Source organism: Suncus etruscus, chromosome 11 (assembly GCF_024139225.1).
Source record: "Suncus etruscus isolate mSunEtr1 chromosome 11, mSunEtr1.pri.cur, whole genome shotgun sequence".
In the NCBI taxonomy this organism is placed as follows: Eukaryota; Metazoa; Chordata; class Mammalia; order Eulipotyphla; family Soricidae; genus Suncus; species Suncus etruscus.
This window is the reverse complement of record NC_064858.1, coordinates 26995172-27022079: the sequence shown is the minus strand read 5'-3', so window position 1 is coordinate 27022079 and position 26908 is coordinate 26995172. Positions and strand designations below refer to the sequence as shown.

At 41.4% G+C, this 26908-nt stretch overlaps 1 protein-coding gene and 2 non-coding genes across 3 annotated transcripts; 1 reads left to right on the top strand and 2 right to left on the bottom strand.

The window, feature by feature from the left end:
* Nucleotides 1-641: 641 nt before the first annotated feature.
* On the bottom strand, nt 642-26419 carry LDHB (lactate dehydrogenase B). The gene is made up of 8 exons (XM_049783842.1): nt 26282-26419; nt 21995-22129; nt 11359-11476; nt 9094-9267; nt 7413-7586; nt 6626-6743; nt 2759-2882; nt 642-1012 (listed from the first exon to the last, which is right to left on the bottom strand). The coding sequence occupies exons 2-8, from the start codon at nt 22121-22123 to the stop codon at nt 845-847; spliced, it is 1005 nt and encodes a 334-aa protein (XP_049639799.1). The 5' UTR covers nt 22124-22129; nt 26282-26419; the 3' UTR covers nt 642-844.
* LOC126023249 (small nucleolar RNA SNORA51) lies at nt 5054-5183 on the top strand. Its single transcript, XR_007500443.1, has one exon. It is a non-coding gene; the product is annotated as a small nucleolar RNA SNORA51 (small nucleolar RNA).
* LOC126023600 (U6 spliceosomal RNA) lies at nt 7833-7935 on the bottom strand. The gene has a single exon (XR_007500713.1). It is a non-coding gene; the product is annotated as a U6 spliceosomal RNA (small nuclear RNA).
* Nucleotides 26420-26908: the final 489 nt, after the last annotated feature.

Genomic DNA, 26908 nt, shown 5'->3' with positions numbered 1-26908 from the left:
ACCTGGGTTTGATCTCCAGCATCCCATACGATCACCTGAAGCAATTTCTGAGCTCAGAGACAGGAGTAATGGCTCAGTAAAAGCTCATAGACTTGAACATGCCAGTTGTGCCCCCCTCCCTCCAAAAATCCAAAACAACAAAAAAAGAAAGTATCATGAGAATTTTACTTCATGGGTAAGAAAATAGTTGTTAGTAATTTTCCTCAAATCATAGCTGATCAATAATACAACTAATATTGGAAGTTAGATTATATAATAAATTTTGTTTTAATTTTGGTGGAGCTAAGGGACCTCAGCCAGAGGTGCTCAGAACTTACTCCTGGCTTTGTGCTCACTTATTCTTAGTGGTGCCCTGGGACAAACAAAGTTCAGGAAATCAAACAGGTCAATTGAATTTTTAGGGCAGTGAAAATGATGTACAAATTACACAGAGATTGTTACATGTTTGTCCAACCAGACTATACAAGAGCCAGCCCACCCTAATATTACCATGCAACCAGTCAATTTTCTTTTCTGGGTCTTTGGCGAGAAGAATATTGAAGATGAAATACTAATGACAACTTAGGACAATTTATTACGTTAGAACTTCTTGGAAATCTGAAATCTTTCAGAAATCATTGAACAAATCTCAAGAACCAAAGTTTACTACGATCGTTAATTTATTTGTTCAAGGCTCATATTGCAAGCATTAAGCCAGTGTGGGCTTTGATTTTAGAGTGGCCCCTTTTCACATTTTATTTAGGACGATAAAAGCAGACTGTGATCCATGTACATGGATGGAAACTAAAGGCTCCTACTCAATCATGTTGTTGCCTGTACATTCCTACAGCCTGGGAGTTAGCAGTCACAGGTCTTTGAGGTCCTTTTGAATGTTCCACAGGGTGTCAGCACTTTTCTTGAGTTGAGCAACCTCATCATCTTTCAGTTTCTGGTTGATAACACTGGTCAATCCACGTGCATTGAGGATACATGGAAGGCTCAGGAAGACTTCATTCTCAATTCCATACATTCCCTGCCAGAACAAGAAAAGTACTAAGAGAAGGAATGGAACCTATGAAACAATGGTTACAGGTCCTAAGTTTGAAAAGAAAGATTGTGGGCCCGGAGAGATAGCACAGCGGTGTTTGCCTTGCAAGCAGCCGATCCAGGACCAAAGGTGGTTGGTTCGAATCCTGGTGTCCCATATGGTCCCCCGTGCCTGCCAGGAGCTATTTCTGAGCAGACAGCCAGGAGTAACCCCTGAGCACCGCCGGGTGTGACCCAAAAACCAAAAAAAAAAAAAAAAAAAAAAGAAAAGAAAAGAAAAGAAAGATTGTATGTAATCTGATAAGCAAAAACCTATTCTCTACTGCTTATCACTTACATACATTTATTTTCCTAGACTCGACTTTTAGATTTTTATATGTGAGCTATCAAATACACATAATGATCAAACTAGTAACTTAGAGCAAAGATTTGTATTGTTTGAGATTGAAATCAGGGTTTTAGCCATGCAGAGCAAGTATAAAGTTTAAAATATATCACTGATTTTACTGATACCTCTCTCTGCTCTGATAGACTTGAATAAAATTTGAGATATGTCTTCTAACTAAAGTATATTTAAATGTGGTTCATAATGGGCTATTTTTTTTTTCATAAATTCCCAAACTTCTTAAAATTCCTTAATTAAAGAAGGAATTTTGAGTGGTAGTAGCTGATGTTTAGTGCTGATGTAATATTTGGAAGTCACTTAATGGCAAGATTCCTGCAATGCCATGAAAAGTCGCTCACATATTTGTGAAGTCACTTGATCATTTTGAGTAGTTTATCTACAGGGTCAATTTTACTATATAACTAATCAAATTATTTAATTATTTTAAATAAGTTCCTTTAATATTTTTTAAGCTCCTGATTTTTAATTATTCTTATGCATGGACCAAAGTAAATGAATAAACAAAGATATATACTCCAAGACTGAGCAGTTCTCCAAATTTTGCCATCTTTGATTTTTGAATTTTTGCTATTAAAAATAGGTGACACAACCGGTGGTGCAGGGGCCCATAACCAGAGTACGCAGGGCTTACTTATTCCTGGCTTTGTTCTCAAGGATCATATGAGATTATAGTGATCAAACCTAAGTCAGTCACATGCATGGCAAACATCTAACTACTATGTTATCCCTCCAACCCTGTAACAATCAATTTCTACCTAATTGTTTGCTGGTTTTGAATTAAACTAAATATGCTAAAAGCTATGTTAAGGGCAAGCTATCATACAACTCCTTAAAATGTAACTATTACATTTATTCAACTTTATTTTATTCTTATTTTTTATTTTATTCCTGATAAATAAAAATGCAGTTAATATTTAATTTGTCATATTATACAAAGGAGAATTCTAGAAATGAACAGAATTTACTTGACCCCCTACAAGCTGTGTTCTTAGATATATGTTAGAAAGAAAAGTTTGCATAAAATTCAAAGAAATAAAAATGACTATAAAATGAGGCTTTAGTTTTCCATTTAAAGAATTGATTGGATGGGCCCGGAGAGATAGCACAGCGGTGTTTGCCTTGCAAGCAGCCGATCCAGGACCAAAGGTGGTTGGTTCGAATCCCGGTGTCCCATATGGTCCCCCGTGCCTGCCAGGAGCTATTTCTGAGCAGACAGCCAGGAGTAACCCCTGAGCAACGCCGGGTGTGGCCCAAAAACCAAAAAAAAGAATTGATTGGTAGACATAAAAACTAGAAATCAATTATATATCGAGCAATTTATCTCACCTTCACCATTGTTGACACTGGGTGAATCCTGGAGAGATTTTTGAACATGCTTTCAATAAGATCAGCCACACTTAATCCAATTGCCCAGTTGGTGTATCCTTTTAGCTTGATGACCTCATAGGCGCTAAGAAAACAACCCATGAGAGACGACATTAAAACCAGACTTTCCAGGTTTGACTCTTGCTCTGATTAATTTTCTATAAATTGCTTGATAGTTTCCACCTCAAGAAATCAAGATATTTTGAATATTAAGTATATATAAAATCTGTAAGTATAACAATTATTTATATTGAAAGGAAAAAATATACATTGATTTAAGATTACACTTCAATGTCACCTTAGGTTATGTATTGAGGAACAAAAAGATATTAATTTCTTTTCTTGCTGGCAGTTCTCTTAACAAAAATGTATACCCAAAAATTCATAAAGTTGGGGCCGGCGAGGTGGCGCTAGAGGTAAGGTGTTTGCCTTGCAAGGGCTAGCCAAGGAAGGACCACGGTTCAATCCCCCCCATCACCTGCGTCCCATATGGTCCTCCCAAGCCAGGGGCGATTTCTGAGCGCTTAGCCAGGAGTAACCCCTGAGCATCAAACGGGTGTGGCCCGAAAAACAACAACAACAAAAAAAAAACCTCATGAAGTTCCTAATAGTTGAGTTAGGAAGCAGACTATTAGAAAACTGGGATTTAAAACACTTCATTATTTACTAGAAGTCCTTGAATAAACTATGCTACCTGGGTGAGCCCTAGTTTCCATCTGTAAAATGAAAGAATCATGTTCATTAAAATACTTAATGTCGGGCCCGGAGAGATAGCACAGCGGCGTTTGCCTTGCAAGCAGCCGATCCAGGACCAAAGGTGGTTGGTTCGAATCCCAGTGTCCCATATGGTCCCCCGTGCCTGCCAGGAGCTATTTCTGAGCAGACAGCCAGGAGTAACCCCTGAGCAACGCCGGGTGTGGCCCAAAAACCAAAAACCAAAAAAAAAAAAAAAAAAAAAAAAAAAAAAAAACAACAACAACAACAAAAAAAAAAACTTAATGTCCTTTACATTTTAAAATTTGTCCAAATGTATGTTATATTCGTGGGTGAAAAATCCTTAAAATTATTTTATCTATTATTCACTTTCAAAATGTTTTTTATTGGGGCTGAAGTGATAGCGGTAGGGCGTTTGCCTTGTACCCAGTCGACTCAGGATGAACAGTGGTTTGAACCCCGGCATCCCTTGTGCCTGCCAGGAGCGATTTCTGAGAGCAGAGCTAGGAGTAGCCTCTGAGCGCCGCCAGCTGTGACCCAAAAACCAAAAACAAACAAACAAAAATGTTGTTGTTGTTTAGGGCCAGAGAGAAAGTACAGCATATAGGGTGTTTGTCTTCCACATGGTCAATCTGGGTTTGATCCCTGGTCTTTCAAGCACCATCAGGAATGATCTCTGAATGCAGAGCACTAACTGAGTAGCACTTGAGCTGGGTATGGCCCAAAACCCTTCAAAATAAGTGCTGTTTGTTTTTTTTGTTTTTTTTTTTTTTTTTTTTCCTGCAATGCCAGTGACAAGCCCGGGCCTCTCACAAAATAAGCACTCTATCACGTAACCGAATTCTCGGTTTCAAAATCAGTTTCAAGTTTGTCCAATGGCCTATTAGCTATTGGGAAATTTTCATGTGAACCTGCTAGGTTGTATATTAAATAAACTAAGGCTTTATTATTAGATGGATAATTTTGGAAATCATATTATCTAGTGTATATGAATATATTCTATGATGACCATCCAAATTAGTTTATCTGATTTCTATTTAGCATTATATAATGATCCATCCACCAACTGACCTTTTACCCATTCTTTTAGCACTCTGGTGATTATTTTTTCCTGTTCAGATCTAAGTCTTCTTTGTTCATTTGCTTGTCTTTAGCTTTCATATGTAAGTGAAATCATAAGGTAAATTTTAAATAAAATTATTCCATAGGGAGCTATAGCAATATTAGATATTTCTAATATTGTAATAGTGGGCCTGCCTTGTAAGGGGTTGACCAAGGTTCAATTTTCAAGGTCCTAGCTGGTCTCCCAATCAGCATTAGGAATAATTCCTGAATGAAAAGCCAGGAGTAAACCCTGGGCAACTGCTGGGTGTGGCCCAAAATACAAACAAAGATTTCAGATTAGAGTTAATCTTACTACAATTCTCTATAAATAATGGTTAACATTCTTAATGGGTGATCAGTGACTTGCATGCAGGAGATGCATATCAAAACAACAATGAGGTACTACCTCACGCCACAGAAACTGACATAAATCACAAAGAACAAGAATAATCAGTGAGCTGTGTTCTTTACACTGACTGTATAGAAAGAGGAGGTACAGTAAGTGCAACCCATATACACCTCAGCACAGGCCGTTGGCCTGGTCTGTATTGTGAATTGGGGGACAAAAAAAAAAAAAAAAAAACAATAATTGGTGGTGGTGGGGATGTAGATAGAAAGGAACTCTCATTCACTGCTAGAGGGAATGCCATCTAGTCCAACCTTTAAGGAAAACAATATGAAGATTCCTCAAAACACTGGAATTGAACTCCCATATGACCCAGCTATATACCACTCCTAGAGATATATACCCTAGGAACACAAAAATACAATTCAAAAAATTCCTTCTCATACCTACATTCATTGCAGCCTTATTTACAATAGCCAGAAACAACCAAGATGCTCTTCAACAAATGAGTGGCTAAAGAAACTGGTACATATAAACAATGGAATATTATGCAGCCATCAGGAGAGATGATGTCATAAAATTTTCCTATACATGAATGTACATTAAATTTATTATGCTGAGTAAAATAAGTCAGAGGGAGAGAGAGAGGCACAGAATAGTCTCACTCATCTATGGGTTTTAAGAAAAATAAAAACATTATTGTAATAAAACCCAGAGACAATAGAAATGAGGGCTGGAAGGTCCAGGTCATGACATGAAACTCACCACAAAGTGGTGAGTGCAGTTAGAGAAATAACTACACTGAGAACTATCATAACAATATGAACGAATGAGGGAAGTAGAAAGCCTATCTCAAATACAGGCAGGGAGGGGGGATTTGGGGCATTGGTGCACTGGTGAAGGGAGGTGTTCTTTATATGACTGAAACCCAACTACAATCATGTCTGTAATCAAGGTGCTTAAATAATGATATTTAAAAAAGAAAAGAAAGGGGGGGTTCAAAGTGATAATACAGAGGATAAGGTGGTGGTTGGTTTCCTTGCACTTGACTGACATAGGTCCAATTGTCAGCATCCCTAAGCACCACAAGTAATCCTTGAGAGCACAGCTAGGCATGTCTCCCAAACAAACAAAAATCCCACAAAGTAAAACCCTTAAATAAAAGGGTATTAGTTTTCTACATAGTCAACCTTAGTTATTATTTGGGGGATGTTTTGGGGCCCTGCTCAACAGTAACTCAGGAACTACCCCTGGCTATATACTCAGGAGCAATGCTGAAGAGAACATATGTGGTGCTGAGGACTGAACTCCAGTTGGTATAGGCAAGATCAAGTGCCTTAACCACTGTCCGGTATCTTCAGTGGCTCAAAAGTCAACTGTATTCATTAAGGAGGTTAATTGAAAGTCCTTCTCATATATTAATTCCACGTGTAACTCCTATAATTCTCTAAAAGAATTTCTTTAGAAAGAAAATATATGTTTTCAATAAAGAAACTGACTGGTATAGGCAGTGTAATGGATCTAAGTGAATGAAGACAATGGCTGCACGAACCACTAGCCCAGTGTGGCTTTATAATCAGGTTACCATGGAAGTCATTTATAATTTTGCCAAAGATGGAGTGAATCCCCATAATACAAGCAATTCTCCTCATCTTCCCACTTACCTTTCAACCACCATCTTATGCACTTCCTTCCAATTTTCACTGTCATGGTCTGTGCCCATTTCTGGGTTCAGTTCCTGAAGAGACACACCTGCAACATTCACTCCACTCCATACGGCCACTGGAAGAGAAATTGTGTTATTCTGACATTTTCAACAAATCCTTTCCTCTTAGTTCTGATTTCCTTGGAAGCTAAACTCTGTAATACAGAATACTATACACTAGTTATTTAAAAGTCCTTGCTATTCATTTCTCCTTCAAAACTGAGACATAATGAATCTGTTCATTGAAAGGGCCTAGATGCAAAGTGAAACAGGGAATAGGAACATCTACTCCCAGATCTTGGTTTTAAAAAACCATTAGCCCAAGAGAAACTGAGCTCATTGGTAAAATACATTCATGTAAAAGAGGGCCTGGTGCCCCCTTTTGTTCGAAAATGCAAAGAAGTGCTCAAAAAATAATAAGGGATGTGAAAATGTCACTAAGAAACAGCTGGAAGAGTGTTACTTGTCAAATATGGAACAATACTGTTTATCAGTGAATATGAGATAAAAGTAAAATTTGTATTGAAAATGGTATAAATATATATAAATCTTTCAACAAATAAGAGTATTCTCTTCCATGAGTTATATTTATTTAACCAAGAATCACGAATAATTAATCATTTTAAACTGCAATAAAAACTGATGAGGAATCAAGTATTTATTATGCCCCCCAATGACTTATTTGTTATGTGAAATATATAAAAACAAAACTTAAAATAGAGTTAAGTATTTTTGATTATCTTTACCACTCGAGTCGCCGTGTTCCCCCAGAATCCATCCATGGCAGCTGCTGGGATGAATGCCAAGCTTTTCAGCCATAAGATAGCGAAATCTAGCAGAATCCAGATTACAACCACTTCCAATCACACGGTGCTTGGGCAATCCACTTAGTTTCCAGGTAACATATGTGAGAATATCCACTAAAAGTTTTAGAATAGCAAAAGAAAATTAACGCTGATTTCAACCTGTCAGTTTGTTTACACATAGATTTCATCCCCCTCCACTTCTCCAGTCCCTTAAGAAAATGTGATTAGAAAGATGTAAATGCTTTTAAGATTTCATAGTTAGAAGATCAAGGGTCTTTCCTTTTTTTGGTAGAGTTGTGTAAACTCTGTATTATGCATTTTTTTTATTATTCTTACCCCAGAAATTAACTTTTTTATTTTTTAAATATGGAATGCTTCACAAATTTGCATGTCATCCTTGTGCAGGGGTCATGCTAATCTTCTCTGCATCATTCCAATTTTAGTATATGTGCTGCACAATAACTTTTTATTGAATGTTTGATTTTTGGCTCTTTTGTCACCCCCATGATGTCCCCTCCAAGCACAGCTGGTAGACTTCAGGGTTCTCTGATCAAAGCTGGGACTAGTCCTTGATCATTGTCATGTACAGTCCCCAAACCACCCACCCAGATCAATCACTATCTTTCTTTCTTTTCCTTTGGGCTATATCAGCTATACAGTGGGCCTTCCTGGCTTCCTGATAAGGTCGCTCCAGGAGTTTCCTGTATGCAAAGCATGTGTTTCTCAAGCTTTCGTGTTATGTCTCCACCCCAGATTAAGGGGCTTTCTTAAACTTTAGTTTAAGGAAATAGGACTCTAGAAAGTATTTGTTTTGGGGAAAAGTTCAAATATTTAACATTTTTAAAAAATGTTTTTAAAAAAATTGGGGGAAAAAGGAAGGAGATATAAGATGCATGCTGAGAACGGGGGTGGAGGGAAGACAACACTGGTGGTGGGAATGTCCCTCATTCATTGTCACTATGTACCATAAATAATTCTGTGAAGAAAAAAATAACTTCTATTTTATAACATAAAGGTATATGACTTTAAAAAAAATGTTTTTGGAAAACTCAAACCATCATTAAATCCTTACCAAGACACCCCTGGATAATCTTTAAGAAGCATTTAAATGGTCAGAGCAATAATACAGAGGGTAGGGCATTGCCTTGCATAGGACCCTGGCATCCCATATGCCCCTTGAACTTGCCAGGAGTAACCACTGAGCCAAAAAAAATTTTTTTTTAATTAAAAATTTAAGACTTACCAACTCTCACAATTTCAAGCAGTTGGCCTGGGAAAATGCCATGTATTTTGCAACAGTACTCATGTGGCCAATAACAGAAGGCAAACAACTAGCATTCTACTAATGACCACATGAATAGTCATTTCAGGTTCAGAAAGCAAAAGCAGGCCAGAGCAATAGCAAAACAGGAGTAGGTAGAGTGCTTGCCTTGTGAACAGCCAATTTAGGTTCAATCCCCAGCACCCCAAATGGTCCCTCAAGCCACCAGTAGTGATCCCAGAGTACAGATTTAGAATTAAGTACTTAGCACTGCTGGGCCCAAAAACAAAAACAAATATATATGACTAAACCAGAGTCCCAATCACAGAATTGAACTGCACCTTAATGTAGTCAGCATACCTGGGTTGGAGACCACAATGATGATGCAATCAGGGCTGTACTTGACAATCTGAGGGATAATGAACTTGAAGACATTGACATTCCTCTGTACCAGGTTGAGTCGGCTCTCACCCTCCTGCTGTCGAACTCCGGCAGTTACCACCACAATTTTAGAATTGGCAGTCACAGAGTAATCTGGAAAGAAAGGACAACTTTAGAATTGTCAAAGTAACCTGAAAGTGAGGGGCAGGAGCCGGTTAGGTGGCGCTAGAGGTAAAATGTCTGCCTTGCAAGTGCTAGCCAAGGAAGGACTGCGGTTCGATCCCCCAGCATCCCATATGGTCCCCCAAGCCAGGGGCAATTTCTGAGCACTTAGCCAGGAGTAATTCCTGAGCATCAAACAGTGTAGCTCCCCCCACAAAAAAAAAAAAAAAAAAAACTGAAAGTGAGAGGCAGTCTTAAAATTGGTGGTAAGAATAATTTGAAAATGGGGCTACTTTTGTCATCATTAGTCATCAAAACTGATCATCTATGACTTTCTTAAAAAGACAAAATCTGGGGGCCTGAGTGATAGCCTAGCGGTAGGACGTTTGCCTTGCACACAGCTGATCTGGGATGGACCTGGGTTCAATCCCCAGCATCCCATAAGATCCCCCAAGCCTGCCAGGAGTGATTTCTGAGTACAGAGTCAGGAGTAACCGCTGAGTGTGGCCCAAAAAAACCAAACAAACCCACCAAAAAACCCCACAAAATCTCTATGAGCTCCTCAAATTTATAGGGTAATGAAAGCTTTTTGTGTATTAGGTTTTAAAATTATATGTTCCTGTGACTTCTATCTCCTGGAGCTATGAGAAAATGACCCCTCTCACCCAATAAAGCTGACTTAGGGAATGAGTCAGGAAAGTTAAGCAAGCCGTAAGTCCTATTTCTGGTTAACATATGCACATGTTATTAACATTAAAGAATAATGAATTGCCAATAAGATGATGCATAACCTGCAGCCCAGCATTCAACAGTAGTCCTTCAACTACAACAAAAAAGACTAAATTCATGAAGTGTTTGTTCCTGGCTAGATATGTGTTGAGAAGATGGTATTTTAAAGTTAATTATTCACTATTAGTAAGTCAGAGGGAGAGAGAAAGACACAGAATGGTTTCACTCATCTATGGGTTTTAAGAAAAATGAAAGACATTTTTAACAGTATCTCAGAGACAAGAGAGATGAGGGCTGGTAGGTGCAGCTCATGACATGAAGCTCATCACATAGAGTGATGAGTGCAGTTGGAGAGATGACTACACTGAAAACTATCATAATAATGTGAATGAATGAGGGAAGTAGAAAGCCTGTCTCGAGTACAGGTGTGGGTGGTGGGGAGGAGGGAGATATGGGAAATTGGTGGTGGGAATGTTGCACTGGTGAAGGGGGGTGTTCTTTACATGACTGTAATCATACAACTATAATCATATTTGTAATCACAGTGCTTAAATAAAGATAATTATAAAAAGAAAAGTTAATTATTCACTATTAAGGAGTTTCTTAAGAGAACATTTAGTTTTTGCCTCCAGGAGGCAATTTTACATTATCCAGACTCCAAATCTGTGAATGACTCATCAAATTAAACTATGGTACTTCTGACAGTTATTAATACTCATCTTCCTTCTAGAGCAGAGATCATAGGATCTATCCCTCACATGGAGGTTGGGAAAATGAGCCTGAAATGGAAATTTCAGTGCCCAGAATGTAAAGAACCCAGTGAACCATGCCTGTGACTGGCACAGTCCTGTGAGAAATTAGTTTGGAGACTCATATTTTTCTATCTATAGACATAGCCACATCAGAGTGACAGTACCGCCACATAAATATGCTAATGAGACAGAATCAGTCAGAATACAAAGTTATTTAGCTTCATAAAGACACTCCTTTTAGAAGGTACAAATATTTTTCTCATTCCTAGTCTCAGAGTTATGTAAAATTTTCTCCTAAAAGAAAAGAGGAGGGGCCGGAGAGATAGTACAGAGGTGTTTGCTTGCAAGCAGCCAATCCAGGACCTAAGGTCGTTGGTTCGAATTCCAGCGTCCCATATGGTCCCCCGTGCCTGCCAGGAGCTATTTCTGAGCAGATAGCCAGGAGTAACCCCTGAGCACCGCTGGGTGTGGCCCAAAAACCAAAAAAAAAAAAAAAAAAGGAAACTAGGAAACTGCCAACACTGAGTTTGGGGATGTAGAGGAATTTCCTTTCATAGTGAAGATACCAATTTCTTGTTCAGTCGCTTCGGGCACAATGTACCTTTGTCAGCCACGATCTTAGCAGTCTGAAGAAACAGGCTCCCATGTTGCAGATCCATCATTTCTCCCTTGAGTTTATCCTCCAATACATCCACCAGGGCCAGTTCATCTGCCAGAGACTGTGGTTACAAAAATAGGAATTAGGCCCAAGACAAATGTTTCAAACTCTCAAGGATTTTAACATGGAATTAGATGTGCTCCTTTAACAATCCCACACTAAAATGTCAGGTCTAGAGCATTAGTATTGTGAGTGAGAAGCTTGCCTTGCATGAAGCTGACCAGGGTTCAATCCCCAGCACCACTAGAAGCAGTATCTTAGTATAGAGCCAGGAGTAAGCCCTGAGTCAAAAAAGAGCACTATTTCATATTTTTCAATGATATATTATTTACTAGTGACAATATTTGATATTAATAGTATTAGCCCCACTATTTATAAGATGATTTTTCATAATTTTATGTTCTAGTACTCAATTAGGATTCAATTAGCATGATGCAAATTGTCTCAAGAACATGTAGATTGGATGAAGCCAGAGTGATAGCACAGCAGTAAGGCATTTGCCTTGCATGAAGGTTGACTCAGGATGGACCTGGATTTGATCCCCTGTGTCCCATATGGTCCCCAGAGCCAGGAGTGATTTCTGAGCACATAGCCAGGAGGAATCCCTGAGTGTCATCAAGTGTGGCCCAAAAGAAAACAAACAAACAAACAAGAACACGTAGACAGGGGTAGGAAGAAAGTGCAGGTTTGGTGCTATTAACCAGCTCTGAATGCCTCCACCACATAAGGCCAATAGAGCACTGCTGGGGTATAACTCTTGGGTACAGAGCCTTGAGTATTGCCAGTTGTGGGCCCCAAACTCATCTCTTCATTCCACAAACAAGAATTTGTAAGAGAAAGAACTCAACAAACTAGGTCCAGCAGGGGCCGGTGCAATAGCACAGTGGTAGGGCGTGTGTGCCTTGGACACTGCTAACCTGGGACGGATCCAGGTTCCATCCCCACATTCCATATGGTTCACCGAGTCCTGCCAGAAGCAATTTCTGAGAACAGAGCCAGGAGTAACACCTGACTGAGCACTGCTGGGTGTGGCCCCAACCCCCCTAAAAAAAACACACCAAAAACAGACTAGGCCCAGCAGGACTTTTGTATTAGTTAGATGTATAGAAGAACAGCCCCCAAGTACAAAGCTAGTCCCCCAAATAAGAATTTGTAGAACTCAATAGAGTAGGCCAAGGACTTCATGTTAATAAGATGCAAAGAGAAGGCCCAAATTCCGAGCTAGAAGTAGCTCCAAGCACCACCACGTTTGGCCTGTAAAACAAATGTAGATGGAAAAGATTCCTGATGGAAATCAGCAAGTTTCACACAGAGCCTCAGGTCACAGATGTTTTCACAGTAACTGAGGGGAGTGGTACAGAAATCCTCAGTTTCCAGTGTCTGTGGGTGCAGACTAAGTCTAAGTGGGATCATTTATTGAGCACAATGTGCTCCCATTCCTGAACTAACCAAAGAATAGGATTTGGGAGCTGAGATAGTTCAAGAAGTGGGAGCAGATACTTTGCATGAAGGAAATGTGGGTCTGACCCAGGGCATTGCAGTCCCTTGAGCACTGCTGAGAACAGCCAGGCACACCCCCACACAATGTCCAAGCAGGATTGGGTCTGCCCACCCCCCACCCCCCAAGTAGACTTTACAGCCCTGGTTGAATTGCGAATTTTTTAAATTGTCAAAATGTTTTGGAGAAGCTACTGGTGCTTGGAGTTTACTCTGGTTCTGTGCTCAAATATCACTCCTAGTGGGGTTTAGGGGACCATATGGGTATAAGGATTGAACCTGTGTATAAGACAATTACCCTACCTGCTTTATGACCACTCCAGCCTTTAAAATCTTGGATTATTTATATAGGTTCTGTCTTGGTAGGGAGAGGGGAGTTTGATGACTGAGCAATCCAGTGCATACATGAAAAATTCAAACTCACCTCCCTCAGAGTTTTCAGTTTCTATTTCAAATGCCATCTTCCATCTCCCAAAGAAAATAAAAGCCCTCTATTAGTACACATTTTGTCTTTTTTTGTTTTGTTTTGTTTGGGGTTACCTGATGGTGGTCACAGGACTACATGAGATGCCAGAAAGCAAACCTGGGTGATCACATGCAATGCAAATATCCTACCTGCAAGAGCCCAGCCCCTAAATAAATAAATTTATCTTTATATAGTCATCATTTTACATTCCAAAAAGCATGTGCTATAGGCTCATATTTTACCTGGTTTTTTTTTTGTTTTTTTTTTGAAGAAACAAAGCCCTGTACTTTGTTGCTGTTTAGTTTTTAGGCTACACCTGGCATTTCTCTGTATTCCTGTCTCTGCATTCAAGAAATACTCCTGGAGATGACCAGGGGGCCATAAAGGATGTCAAGGATTAAACTTAGATTAATGGTATATAGAGCAAATGTCCTATTTGTTGTACCATTGTTTTGGTCCCCAAATGAGCTTTTCTAAAATGAGGGAAGCTGGAGTCAATCTCAATATACACTTTACCATTATTTTGGTTTGAAAACCTGGTAGCTCACAGAAATTCAAAACTAACAAACTGGCAAAACCAAGAGTCCTTGCTTTACTGGTTTGAGAACTTTCACAAAAGTTATTAATAGTAAGTCGATACTGGAGCAAACTAAAAATGTAAAAGGGAAGAGTGGTCTAGAGTGGTAGCAAGCAGCGAAGGCATTTGCCTTGCACACAGCTGACCTGGATTTAATACCCAGTATCCTATATGGTTCCTTGAACTTGCCAGAAATAATTCCTGAGTAGAATCAGAAGGAACCCCTGTGCATTACTGAGTGTTGCCCCAAAACAAATACATAAAAAAGAAAAAAAGAAAGAATAAAAAAGAATGTTGATTGTAGAAAAATTTAGATAATTGGGGTTTAGGATGGAACATTAAAGGGCAAAGGGGGAGTAACCCATAGTGAAATGGGTAAGTCATGAGAGCCTGGACAACAGAGGCAGACACAGCAGTGAGACCCATGACCTACTTTCTAGAACTTCGATGACTGGCGAGGCTTCAGCTGCCAGCTGCCAGCTTGCTGCTGAGAGCTTCAGAGCTGAGTTGAATTTCCTTGTAAACAAATGTGTTTCCTCCCAACCACTCAATTTTCTTACAAACTTCTGAAATGATTATTTGTGACTTGGAGATCAATTAGTAACTGTTTTCTCATTTCGCTGGGCATTGATTTTCATCCTTTTTTTTTTTTTTTCAAGAAAACAGGTTTCAACATTTCTGAAAGTTTCATTCCTCAGAAATCCTGATGAAATTTGGATCAATCCTGACCCAAACTTTCACGTATTACGTCAGCATAATGAATTATGAATGCAACAGAATTTTCATCTGTTTTGCTAGGTTCTTAAAGTTTTGTCTTTGGGCCACACTGACAATTCCCAGCTTGTAGTGCTAGGAGTTGAACCTGGGTCTCTTACATGAAAAGTCTGTGCTCAGGCCTTTTGAGTTATTTTACTGCACCAATATAGTGGGTGTTTGTTTGTTGTTTTCAGGTCACAACTGGGACCTGATTAGGAGTTACTCCTGGCTTTGCACTCAAGAATCACTGGTGTACTTGGCAGAGTATATGGGATACTGGGGATTAAACTAGGTCTGCTTGCATGAATCAAACATGGGTCAGGAGCCAGAGGGATAGTATAGTGGATAAGGCACTTGCCTTGCACGAGGATAGCCCAGATTCAGTCCCCAACATCCCATATAGTCCCCAGAGCACAACCTGAAATGATTCGTGAGTGCAGAGCAAAGAGTAAGCCCTGAGCATTGCCAGGTATGGCTCAAAAACAAAAAGACAAAAACCTGGGTCAGCTGCATGTAAGGCAAGCAACCTCTTCTCTGTATTATCTCTCTGGTCTTCTTAGCCCAATATAATATGCTTAATAATAGCTGTGACCTCTGTCCAGGAACCGAGTCCTGGGAAGATGGCTCTTGTGCTCAGGTCAATAGAGCCAAACAATTTGGAGCTTAAGTAGAAAAGGATGTCACAGGATCTCAGATCTCTTTTATTTCAGTGGGTGTACAGAATTGGCTTCAAAATGCATACTCAGCTGGCAAGGAAGGAAGAGATCCAACACTCAAAATAAATAAATACAGTGCTAAATTTAGCTGCACAGGCTGCACTGAAACACTCAAGCGTGGAGGCAAAGACAAGGTGTGACTAAGTACTGACGCTTTTTGACTGAAATAAAATGTCCCTCTGTCACTCACATATTGAACTTGCCATAAAGATTTTTCTTTTAAGCTATAAATAGGTTAAACAGCTTATAGGAGTAAGATTTCTTATGGAACAAGGTCATTTTAGAGCTCACTGTTATAGTTGAAATTTTGTTTAACAATCACAAGTCTCTTTTGATCTCAAGTTCCTTGTGGACCAGGAACAACCATAGTTGGCCTCTTGTTCCTCTTATCTAATATATTACCATCAACTTCACTATTTGATGGCTGCATTTTTATATCCCTCTAACCAAACTGCACTGAATTTTTGGAGGAAAAGGAATACTTTCCCTAAATCACCAGAGAAATGAACAAGCATCATTTACATATACAACAATTTGCTTCTTAAGAACAAATAGTTTTTCCTTTCCTCTTTTAGAATGCCACAGTGATCTTATTTTTTTTTTTTTTTTTGGTTTTTGGGCCACACCCGGTGGTGCTCAGGGATTACTCCTGGCTGTGTGCTCAGAAATAGCTCCTAGCAAGCACGGGGGGGGGGGGGGGGGGGGGGGGGGGGGGCATATGAGACACCAGGACTCGAACCAACCACCTTTGGTCCTGGATCGGCTGCTTGCAAGGCAAACACCGCTGTGCTATCTCTCCGGGCCCCAGTGATCTTATTTTTAAAGCTGTTTGCCTGCCAGAGATGTAGCACAGTGTTAAAGAGCATCGGAAAAACAAACAACAAAACAAAAACCTGGTTAGGCCTGTTTTGGGGGTTTTAATAGTTTATTTTTGTGAAAATACTTTGTCTAAGCCAACAATTAAAGCACCACAAAAAGTCTCTAGTTTGTTTAAAATTACAATTCTCCTTCTAAGCTGAAGCTTGTACTGTTTGTATAAGAACTTGGCCACAGTAAGGAAGCAAAGACAGACACAGCAACCGAAGACAACCGGACACAGGCCATGAGAGTATATGATAACCCAGCAGGGCAGCTCTGCAGATCCTGATAACAGGATGAAGTCCGCCTTTAGACTTATTGCAGCTAAAATGCAGGGTCTAGGGTCATTAGTGAATTAGGGTCTCACTCAGCAATAGAAGCTGTGAAATAGGAAAAGTGAGATCATCAAAAATCTGAGGGACATTCATCCCAAATCTAAAAGCTTCATTTCTAAGAGCAGAAATATTTATCTAATATGTCTTGGATCATGGAAAGATAACACTATGGTAACAGGATTAACCCTATGGCAATGAACACACTCAGATACTGTCCCTATAATCTTGGACTGGCTCAGAAAGGGCATAGAAATGAAAGAAAACATAGAGTGCAGATGATGGGTTGAATAACTGGTTTCCCGGGAGTAAATGAAATCTTCTATGAAACTGTTTTAAGGAAAGCCTCACGACACAAAAACCATAAGAATAAACCCTATGGGGCTTTAAGGCAAAACATTCTGAGAAAGGACACAGATGACCTTGATGCTATTGCTAAAAGAGCTTGTGGTAGGCAAGGTGAGAGAGGGAGGCACTATGGTGCGACTCGCGCCCCCTGGAGGTGCTAGCTTGCCCTGAGCACCAATCCCAAGGCTTGATTCTCAGTAAGGAGCTGTGACTTCTAAAAAAGCTCTCAGCTATTTGGGGGCCCAGGGAAGGTTTGAGAGGCTGTACACTTGCTTTGCATGTAGGAGGCCAGATCCACAGCTGGGAACTATTCCCAAGCACAGAACTGAGAGAGGGCCCCGAATACTGCCAGATGTGTCCTCCAAATGTCAAGAAAAGAATATAGGTAAGGACAGAAGGCAAGGAAAATCTGGTGCTGGTGGGCACAGGGTCAATGTGTGAAGGTACACTGCCCCTTCCCTAATTCCTCTCCCCTTGGTGCCTGGGGTTCACCCATTTTCTGTGCCAACAAGCATGAGTGCCCTCTCGAAAGCATATCACAAAAGGACTTGGAAAGGCCAGGGCTGGCACTTTCAGTGAGATCTTAAGTTGCTCAGTGTTCCTGAGGTTGTGTTTGATAACTGAGAGATGAAGGACAGAAGAACCTCCTTACTACTGTAACTAGGTGGCACACTCCAGATGGGCACAGCTAGGGCAGCCATGCTCTTTTCCTTCCTGTAAAAACCTTTCTGATTCTTAGCGACTACAACAATTCTGAAGCTTTTAATTTTTTTTTCTTGCTAGTTTGGTGTGGGGTCACACCTACCTGTGCTCAGGGATGGTGCCTATCAGTGCTGGAGGACCATGCACGGTGCTAAGAGTTGAACCAGGGTTGGTCATGGCTACTGTAAGCAACACCCTTCCTGCCCTGTCCTCTCTCTGGTCCCCCTCAAGGCAGGATTTCTTTGGGGTATTTTGTTTTGTTTGTTTGTTTGTTTGTTTTGGTTTTTGGGCCACACCCGGCGATGCTCAGTGGTTACTCCTGGCTGTCTGCTCAGAAATAGCTCCTGGCAGGCATGGGGGACCATATGGGACACCGGAATTCGAACCAACCACCTTTGGTCCTGGATTGGCTGCTTGCAAGGCAAACGCCGCTGTGCTATCTCTCCGGGCCCCTGTTTTGTTTTTGTTTTTGTTTTTTAAGATTTATTGAGGCCAGAGAGATAGTACAAGAGGTATGGCATTTGCCTTGTATGTGATCAACCCAGGTTCAATCCCAACCAAACATCCATATGGTACCCGGGTCATTGCCAGGTGTGATCCTGAGCTCAGCCAAGTGTTAGCCCTGAGCAGCACTGGGTGTGGCTCCTAAACAAAGCAAAATATATTTTTGTACAGTGCCCAACATGCTACCAGTGCTCCCTTCAGAGTATTTTAATCCTCATCCATAATAACTCGATTGAAACACTTGGTCAAAAGGTTTTTAAGCAAGGCAATCATTTCTTCACATTAGATAAAAGTGAAGATTCCTACTGGGTTAGCTTGCCCTATTCTTGCCAACACTTGAATGGAACCAAAGTATTCTATAACTGCAGATACGGTGTCAGTTGAATTATTTACCAACAGGTTTTCAATTTAGGATTAAAACTACTCTAGAGCTGTTCCCTTTAGAATCATGATATAGCCCATATAACTTACTGCAAAGTCCTAATTTTGAGATAAGCCAAAGGCAAGAAAAATCTCTAGCTAGGCTTTCATAAATACCTTTATATTTTTTTAACTGCTTAAATTCTTGCATACACACACACACACACAAATATAGAATTACTATGGTTAGTTAAGAGATCAGAGTGCAGGGCCAGAACATAAGCATAGTAAATAGTGGGTAAGGCACTCTCCTTGCACTAGATGGACCCAGGTTCTATCCTCGGCACCTGTATTGTTCTCTGAACCCAAAGGGACTGATCTCTGATTCATGGAGTCAGGAATAAGCCCTGAACATGGCTGGTATGTGTCTCCCCACTCAAAAACAGATTAGAATACTAAGGCCCAGTGACATTGCCTTACAGCAGAGCATGTATGAGGTCCTGCATTCATCCTCAACATTTACTTTACCAACCTAAAAGGAACTAGGAGTCCTGGTCAAAAAAAAAAAAAAAAAACAGCTTCCTCGATACTGGCTGTAAAACCATGAGTTGGCCACTGTATCTTTTAAGTCCTCAGCTACCTAACAGTTCCTTCTTGAGGTTGCTGAAAATGATGCATTTTGTAAGAAACACTTAGGCCATGCAATAGTCTATGTTTTCAAAGAAAGGAGAGTAGAAATGTTTCTTTACCTGCCTATTGAAATATATCCTAACTCTTCGTCACTCTAGCCTGATGGGCAGTTCTCTTAAGTCACAAGAACCTATTTAGTTAAAACTAGCCAAGAGAGACAGTACAACAAGTGGGACATTTATCTTACACGAGTCACTCGAATTCTATCCTGGGATCACATATGGTCCCTAAGCATAGCCAAAAGTGATTCCAGAGTACCAAGTCAGGAGTAAGCCACAGGCACTACCATGTGTTGCTCCCAAATAAAACAAAACAAAACAACAAAAAGCTAACCAAAAATAAATAAATAAAGCAAAAGAATCAAAGGATGGCTTCCGCACAAACACAGCTTTGAGTGACCCCATAGTCCAGAAATAATCCTTAACTACTATCAGTTGTGAACACAAAAGCCAACACACACACACACACACACACACACACCACTCAAACAATTTTTTTAGAATTTAAACTCTGCAAACAGAAGAGCTGTTTGCAGGGCCAGAGCAATCATAGAGTGGGTAGGGTGTGTGCCTTGCATGCAGACCTGGGTTTGATCCCTGTCATCTCATGCAGTCCCCTGAGCCTGCCAGGAGCAATTTCTGAGCACAGAGCCAGAAGTAATCTAAGTGCCACCGCTAGTTCTGGCCCAAAAATTAAAACCAGAAAAAAAAAAAGAAAAAGAAATGAAAAGAAAGCTGCTTGCCTCAGAATTTTTGATGCCTTTATTGTCTGACACAAAGGGACAGTGTGCTGTACTGAACTCAGACAGCAGTTTTGGGAGAAGGCAGCCTGCATTATAGCAGCCTTCAAAAAGAACAAGGAATCAATTCAAAGAAGTAACTAAGAAAAGAGCTCTTTGCTCTAAAGTCTTTAAAGACTAAAGCCATGATGGTTTGAACTACCCTGGGGACACTGGAGGTAAGCCAAGAGTCTGCAGGAAATATAGGCAAAATAGAATCTGAAGGAATTAAAAGTGCAAACAGTGCAGGTGAAATCTCCTGCTTAATGTAAAAAATATGTCCTAGTCTTTGTTTTTATGTCTGCAAAAACCACCCTGCAGATTAATTATAGAAAGTAAAAGACCATGGCAGTGGAGAAATCTTGCGGTCCCCTATTCAATCAGAGGCTCCCAGCAATGAAACAAGCTGAAAGAATACCATGGCCTCTGGGTGAGGACATGACATTGTCTAATCATAACCCTGCCCTGTAACTTAATCTAAATGAATTACAAGGAAACATTGCACAATATAAACCAAGGAATATTCTACAGAACTTGAAGAGGACTGGACAAAAAGAAAATCTAAGTAACCATGTCTTATTAAGAATGGGGGGGGGGGGGTCAGAAAGATAGCACAGCAGTAAAGTGCTTGCCTTAGACACAGATGGTAGTTCGAATCCTGGCATCCCATATGGTCCCCTGTGCCTGACAGGGGTGATTTCTGAGCAGAGCCAGGAGTAACCCCTGAGTGCTGCTGGGTATGACCCCCCCCAAAGAAAAGCCTGAATTGTGATCTTTAAAGATAATGTATAGAATAATATATGTAATGCTACTAATGGTATGTTTATGTATATTTAATAAATTGTATAAAAAATAGAAAATATCGGGGCCGGAGAGGTGGCACTAGAGGTAAGGTGTCTGCCTTGCAAGTGCTAGCCAAGGAAGGACCGCGGTTCGATCCCCCGGCGTCCCATATGGTCCCCCAAGCCAGGGGCAATTTCTGAGTGCTTAGCTAGGAGTAACCCCTGAGCATCAAATGGGTGTGGCCCCCCAAAAAAAAGAAAATAGGGAATGGAGAGATAGCATGGAGGTAGGGCATTTGCCTTGCATGCAAAATGATGATTAGAATCCTGGCATTTCATATGGTCCCTTGTACCTGCCAAGGACAATTTCCGAGCGCAGAGCCAGGAGTAACCCCTGAGCATTGCCAGGACACACACACACACACACACACACACACACACACACACACACACACACACACAAAATAGAAAATTAAAATAAACCCCCCAAAAAAGAATGGGGCCCCATTATAAGTATATAAACTTAAGAGCTTGCTTGGGTATAAACTGCAATTAAAATGCTCTAAAGGGCCAGAGTGGTGGTGCAAGCCATAAGGCATCTGTTTTGTGTGCCCTAGCTTAGGACAGATCACGATTCGATCCTCCAGCGTCCCCTATGGTCCTACAAGCCAGGAGCAATTTCTGAGCGCATAGCCAAGAGTAATCCCTGAGTATCACCGGGTGTAGACGAAAAACCAAAAAAATTAATAAATAAAATGATAAAATAAAATGCTTTAAGACAGGAGGAGAATTTCATAGGTAGGTAGCATACAGTAAATAATAATATTTAACTAATGTCCTCGAGGACAGCAATTCTTGTGGCCCTTTAGTGAGAATAATGACTAATATCCATATACTTAAAGCAAGGTGTGATGGTTCCTTCAACATAAAATGGGCCAGGAAAAGGTTACTTTTACAGACAATAAATTCATGGAGGGCTGGAGAGACAATACAGTAAATACAGTGCTTGACTTGCACAGTCAACCTAGGCTTGATCCTGACACCTTATATGGTCCCTCCCTCCCCCTGTACTGCCAAAGTAATCCCTGAGTGCAGAGACAGAGCAGAGAGAGGTAGGACAAAAAAGAAAAAAAATCATTATATGTCTAACAGATTGGTATAGATTGCTATGCATATGCAGGAATGAGCTATCATAGATGTTCTTGAAACGTACCTTTCCCAAAATGCTGATGGCGCATGCCATTCCAACTTGCCCAACACCCACAACAGTGATCTTATTGTTGGGGATTGACGCATCCTCCTCTGCAACAGGTGCAATCAGTTTTTCCTTAAGTGTTGCCATTGTACACTGCAAGAAAAAAATCAAAACATTATAGACACCCACCTGAAGGAAGGTAATTCTTAAAATGGTAGAAGTACAATTTAACATGAACTAAGACACCACTTCTGAAGCCCAATTGGTGGAGAATTTCATAAAGGCAATGATTTACAATGAAGACCATTCAAAATTGAGTTCTTGGATTAGATATATAGTGGATAGGGCATTTGCCTTACATGCGGTGATTCAGGCTTTATCTCCAGCGCCCATAGATAGTCCTTGGGGCCCCCAGCCAGAATTGACCTCTGCACATATAGCTAGAGTAAGCTTTGAATACTGATGGTTGTTTTGCCCAAATCAAAAGGAAGGATTTTTATTTTTTGCTTGAGTTGTAATTCTTAGTATTAAACAAATTGTATGGGACTGAAAAGAAAGCGCAGTGAATAGAGGGTGTTTGCCTTGCAGGCAGATGACCTGGGTATACTCTCCAGCATCCCATACGGTCCCTTGAGTCTGACAATGAGTGATGCCTAAGTGTTGAGCCAGAAATAAGTCTTGAGTATTGCTGGGTATAACCTCAAAACAGCCAAACAAAATAACAAATTCTTGAAAAAACAAATGGTAAAAAGCTTATTTGGAAGATTTATATATACTAGTCACAAGACATGGCGACCTTATTTAAATTAGCATATTTTCTATCCCACCCCACTAATTTATATCAAATCTGTAATCTGAAATTCAATAGGGCCCAGATTTTTTTTTCAGTGCTGGGAACTGAACTCAAGGCCTCACAAGACATTACAAGTTCTGTTCCCAGGATTAACCCATACTTAAACCTAATCTGAAAGAATTAATTGCCAGTTATGAATATAATTGCTACTACTAAAGGTTATTAAGACTTTTTTTTTTTTTTTTTTTTTTTTTTTTTGTTTTTGGGCCACACCCGGTAATGCTCAGGGGTTACTCCTGGCTATGCGCTCAGAAGTCGCTCCTGGCTTGGGGGACCATATGGGACGCCGGGGGAATCGAACCGCGGTCCGTCCGAGGCTAGCGCAGGCAAGGCAGGCACCTTACCTTTAGCGCCACCGCCCGGCCCCGGTTATTAAGACTTTTGGAAGATGAAGACTGTTTTTTTCTCCTTAAGTCCTATTGAAAACATGACATAGTGTACTGGAGACATCCAACATTTGCTTAAGAAATCATGACAATAAAATGATGATGCATATTAATATGCACAATCCTCAAAACTATTATCTTTAATCACTTAAATAGGCTTTTGTAGAAAGGTGATAAGTGTGTCATACATTTTACTCTTGAAAAATCACATGATTAGCATTTGAATTAGTTTCTTCTCAAGTCATTTTTAAAAAGCTTTACAAAGGACTGGAGTGGCTGAGAGAGAGTAGGGTGTTTGCCTTGCAGGAGGCCGACCCAGGACTGATGGTGGTTTGATTCCCAGCATCCCATATAGTCCCTAGAGCCTTCCAGGAGTGATTTCTGAGTGCAGAGCCAAGAGTAACCCCTGAGCACTGCAGGGTGTGATCCAAAAAAATAAAAATAAAAGGGACTGGAACAATAGTACAGCAGGTAGAGCCTTGCACATGGCTGACTTGAATTTGATTCACAGAATCCATATCAATCCTGAGAAGATCAGGAGTAATTCCTGAATGTAGAGCCAGATAGTAACCCCTGAGTAATGCAAAATTTGGTCCAAAAATCAAAACTTAAAAAAGTAATAATTGGGGCCCGGAGAGATAGCACAGCGGCATTTGCCTTGCAAGCAGCCCATCCAGGACCAAAGGTGGTTGGTTCAAATCCCGGTGTCCCATATGCTCCCCCGTGCCTGCCAGGAGCTATTTCTGAGCAGACAGCCAGGAGTAACCCCTGAGCACCGCTGGGTGTGCCCCCCCCAAAAAAAAAGTAATAATTGGGCCGGATAGATAGCATGGAGATAAGGCATTTGCCTTGCATGCAGAAGGTTGGTGGTTGGAATCCCGGCATCCCATATGGTCCCCGAGCCTGCCAGGAGCAATTTCTGAGCATAGAGCCAGGAGTAACCCCTCAGCACTGCCGGATGTGACTCAAAACCCAAAATAAATAAATAAATTATAATTAATTAAAAAAAGTGATAACTGAAAACTGAAAAAATCTTAGTAATACTTTACATGGAAAAATTACTGAAAGAAACATACTAATCCAATTTAGAATAAAGTTACTAACTGCCCTGCTTTCAACAAGCTCTTCCTTCATAATTACCTTTCAGAATATCGCAAACCCCAATAGTAGCAACTATTCTACTAGAAAGCCTCATTGGAAACCACTGATCCCTTCAAGCTGTGCCCTGCCTTCCTCCCCTCGCTCAGGGACAGTAAAATAAGTAACCAAACCTAGTTTGGTAATTGTATATGTTAAGAGTAGGCTTCTTTTGAGTTGGAATGAAGTACTGGAATTTAGAGCCAACTGTGCAACTATTTTAAACTTCCAACTACTTTTCACATACCCACAAACACATCCAATCCAGAGGGATGAAATCGAGATCATTGTGTACTTTTAATTTTCTGTAGATGCTAAAGAAAAGTGGATGGTACCCACCTAAGCACACAAATTACATATGAGAACCATAAGTTCTGGGCCTTGAGTTTGGAGGCAGGTGAGACTCCAACCTCCACCCACCCACCACACAGAGAAAAAAATGTGATATGCTATTATGCAGTTGCCTCTACACAAAATATAATTATACAGCTGTTTCTACACGGTTGCCTTTACAACAAAATCCAAACGCCTTGCTTGTAGAATCAAAAGCAGTACACACAGCATGACTCCTTGCTGCACAGATAGTTTTTAGTAAGTATTTTCATAGTGGGTTTAAGATGCCTTAAAAGTACAGGACTTCCAGTAAGCAGTACAAAATAAAAACCCAGAAGAGGTTGTTACAAAAACACCAGATTAGTGGTCCAGATAGTCCTGCTCAACTAACTTTGAGTGACTTCAAAAGAACAATTTAGAAGGCGGAGCCAATAATAATTTTTCTTCCCCCAATCTTCCTGGAGAGGAAGGGCTTTTCTTTTCTTTTTATAACTTCCCTTATAGAATCAGAGGAGACTGTTTTTGTAAAACTATGTCGATGTGCCTAGATGGATAGAAAAATGAATGATGGGGTAGAGAGATAGCACAGGTTAAGGTGCTGGTCTTGCTATCCCGATTCAATCTGCTCAAGCATAGCATGTGAGTCTCCTGACACCCCCCCCCCAGGAGTGAGCCCCTGAGCCCCAAGGGCATACATTCCCCCAACCCCCCAAAAAAGGTTCTCCGTCCTTGAAAAACCCTCCATAAAATCCTAAGAAATGCAGCCTGGTCCTCCGATCTGCCTTGCAGAGTCGAGCTCAATTTCTCGCCAAAGTCCTGCAGTCACCATCGACTTTCTCTGCCCGGGAGGGAGTGCCCTTCCCCACTCCGGGTGCCGGTCACGCGCAGGGACCCCGCACCCTCTAACCCTCTCGGGAACCTCTGCAGCTCGCTGCGGCGGAACAAAGCTGCAAGCCCCAGGGTAGAGAAAGGACCTCTTGGGAACGAACGCGCTGGGCCTCGGTGCCCCGCTCACTACCGATGCAGAGATGCAAACAAAGCTCGCGGTTTGCAAAGACACATCTTCAAGGTGAAAGGCGGGGAGCGCGGGGTGCAAGTCCCCCCCCCCCAAAAAAAAGCTGCAGAGCGGCCTTGCATCCAGCTCGCCAAACCCTGGACCAGCAAAGGTCACCCCCAGGCTCCCTGGAGCTCCAAGATGCCTCCCCATCCCTACCAGCTTCTCCTTCCCTGCAATGCAAGGGCGTCTCGGCCATGTGACAGGGGCCCCTAACTAGACTGCCAGAGTAGGGGTGCCTGCCAAGGACGAGCCGCCCTGGGTTCCCCCCTGCAAATGCAACAAGTATCTATCGGCCAGGCCACACTCCCCCCAATGCACCCCCTAATCATATTCTTCTAGAATCCCGAGTCAGGAATCCCCCAACTCTGCACATTCTGGAAGAGTCCCCCAGCAAGGATGGTAGGGACCAAAGGTCCTGGAGGGTGGATGCCTTTTTGGGTTCCCCCTAACTTCGATATGGATCCAGGGGGGTGCCCTAAGCACTTGCCACAAGTTCAAGGGGGGTGAATCGGTTCCTGGGACCAGAGCTCAGACCTTACCAGCGAGGAGATGAGGAACCGGGTGACCGCACTGGAGCCGCGATGGAAGACAATGTCAGGCAAGTGTCCCAGGCTGCAGGGCGCCTGCAAGGGGCGGGCCCAGCCAGCAGTGACCCCGACGTTTCTGCCATTGTGATTGGAAAGCCACGCCACGCCCACCCCGCCCCGCAGCTCCTTCAATCCCCAGCCTGGGAGGCGGACGCAGTCTGTGTGACAGCCACTGCCACTGCCCCAGCCAGGGTCACCTTCTGGGGGGGTTCCTGCTGCCTCCTTCCCAAGTCTAGCACGTGCTTCTCTCCTCCCCAGAACCCAGACCTGGCGCATCGCCACCCCCTCTTCTGATCTTCAGCTTGAGCCCAAGAAAAGATGCTCAGATCACCCTACGATGTGTTTTGTGTACTGAAGCTTTAGTGAAAGTACATCTTTTCCTTTAGGGGGGAAAAATCTGTTTTGTGATAAATTAATTGTGGCTTATTTTATCCCGCCCTAAGATACGCTTGTGTACTGGAGCTTCAGTGAAAATACAACATCTTTTCCTTTGGGGGGGGGGAACCTCTTTTTTGTTGTTGTTGTTGTTGTTGTTGTTCGTTTTTGTTTTTGTTTTTGGGTCACACCCTGCAGCACTCA

Excerpts from the sequence above, each read along its gene's own strand:
- LDHB (XM_049783842.1), bottom strand. The coding sequence starts at position 22,123 with ATGGCAACACTTAAGGAAAAACTGATTGCACCTGTTGCAGAGGAGGAT. Across the intron at positions 11,477-21,994 it reads CCATCAGCATTTTGGGAAAG|TCTCTGGCAGATGAACTGGC; the intron begins GTACGTTTCAAG and ends TTGTAACCACAG. Across the intron at positions 1,013-2,758 it reads CAGTGTCAACAATGGTGAAG|GGAATGTATGGAATTGAGAA; the intron begins GTGAGATAAATT and ends TTGTTCTGGCAG.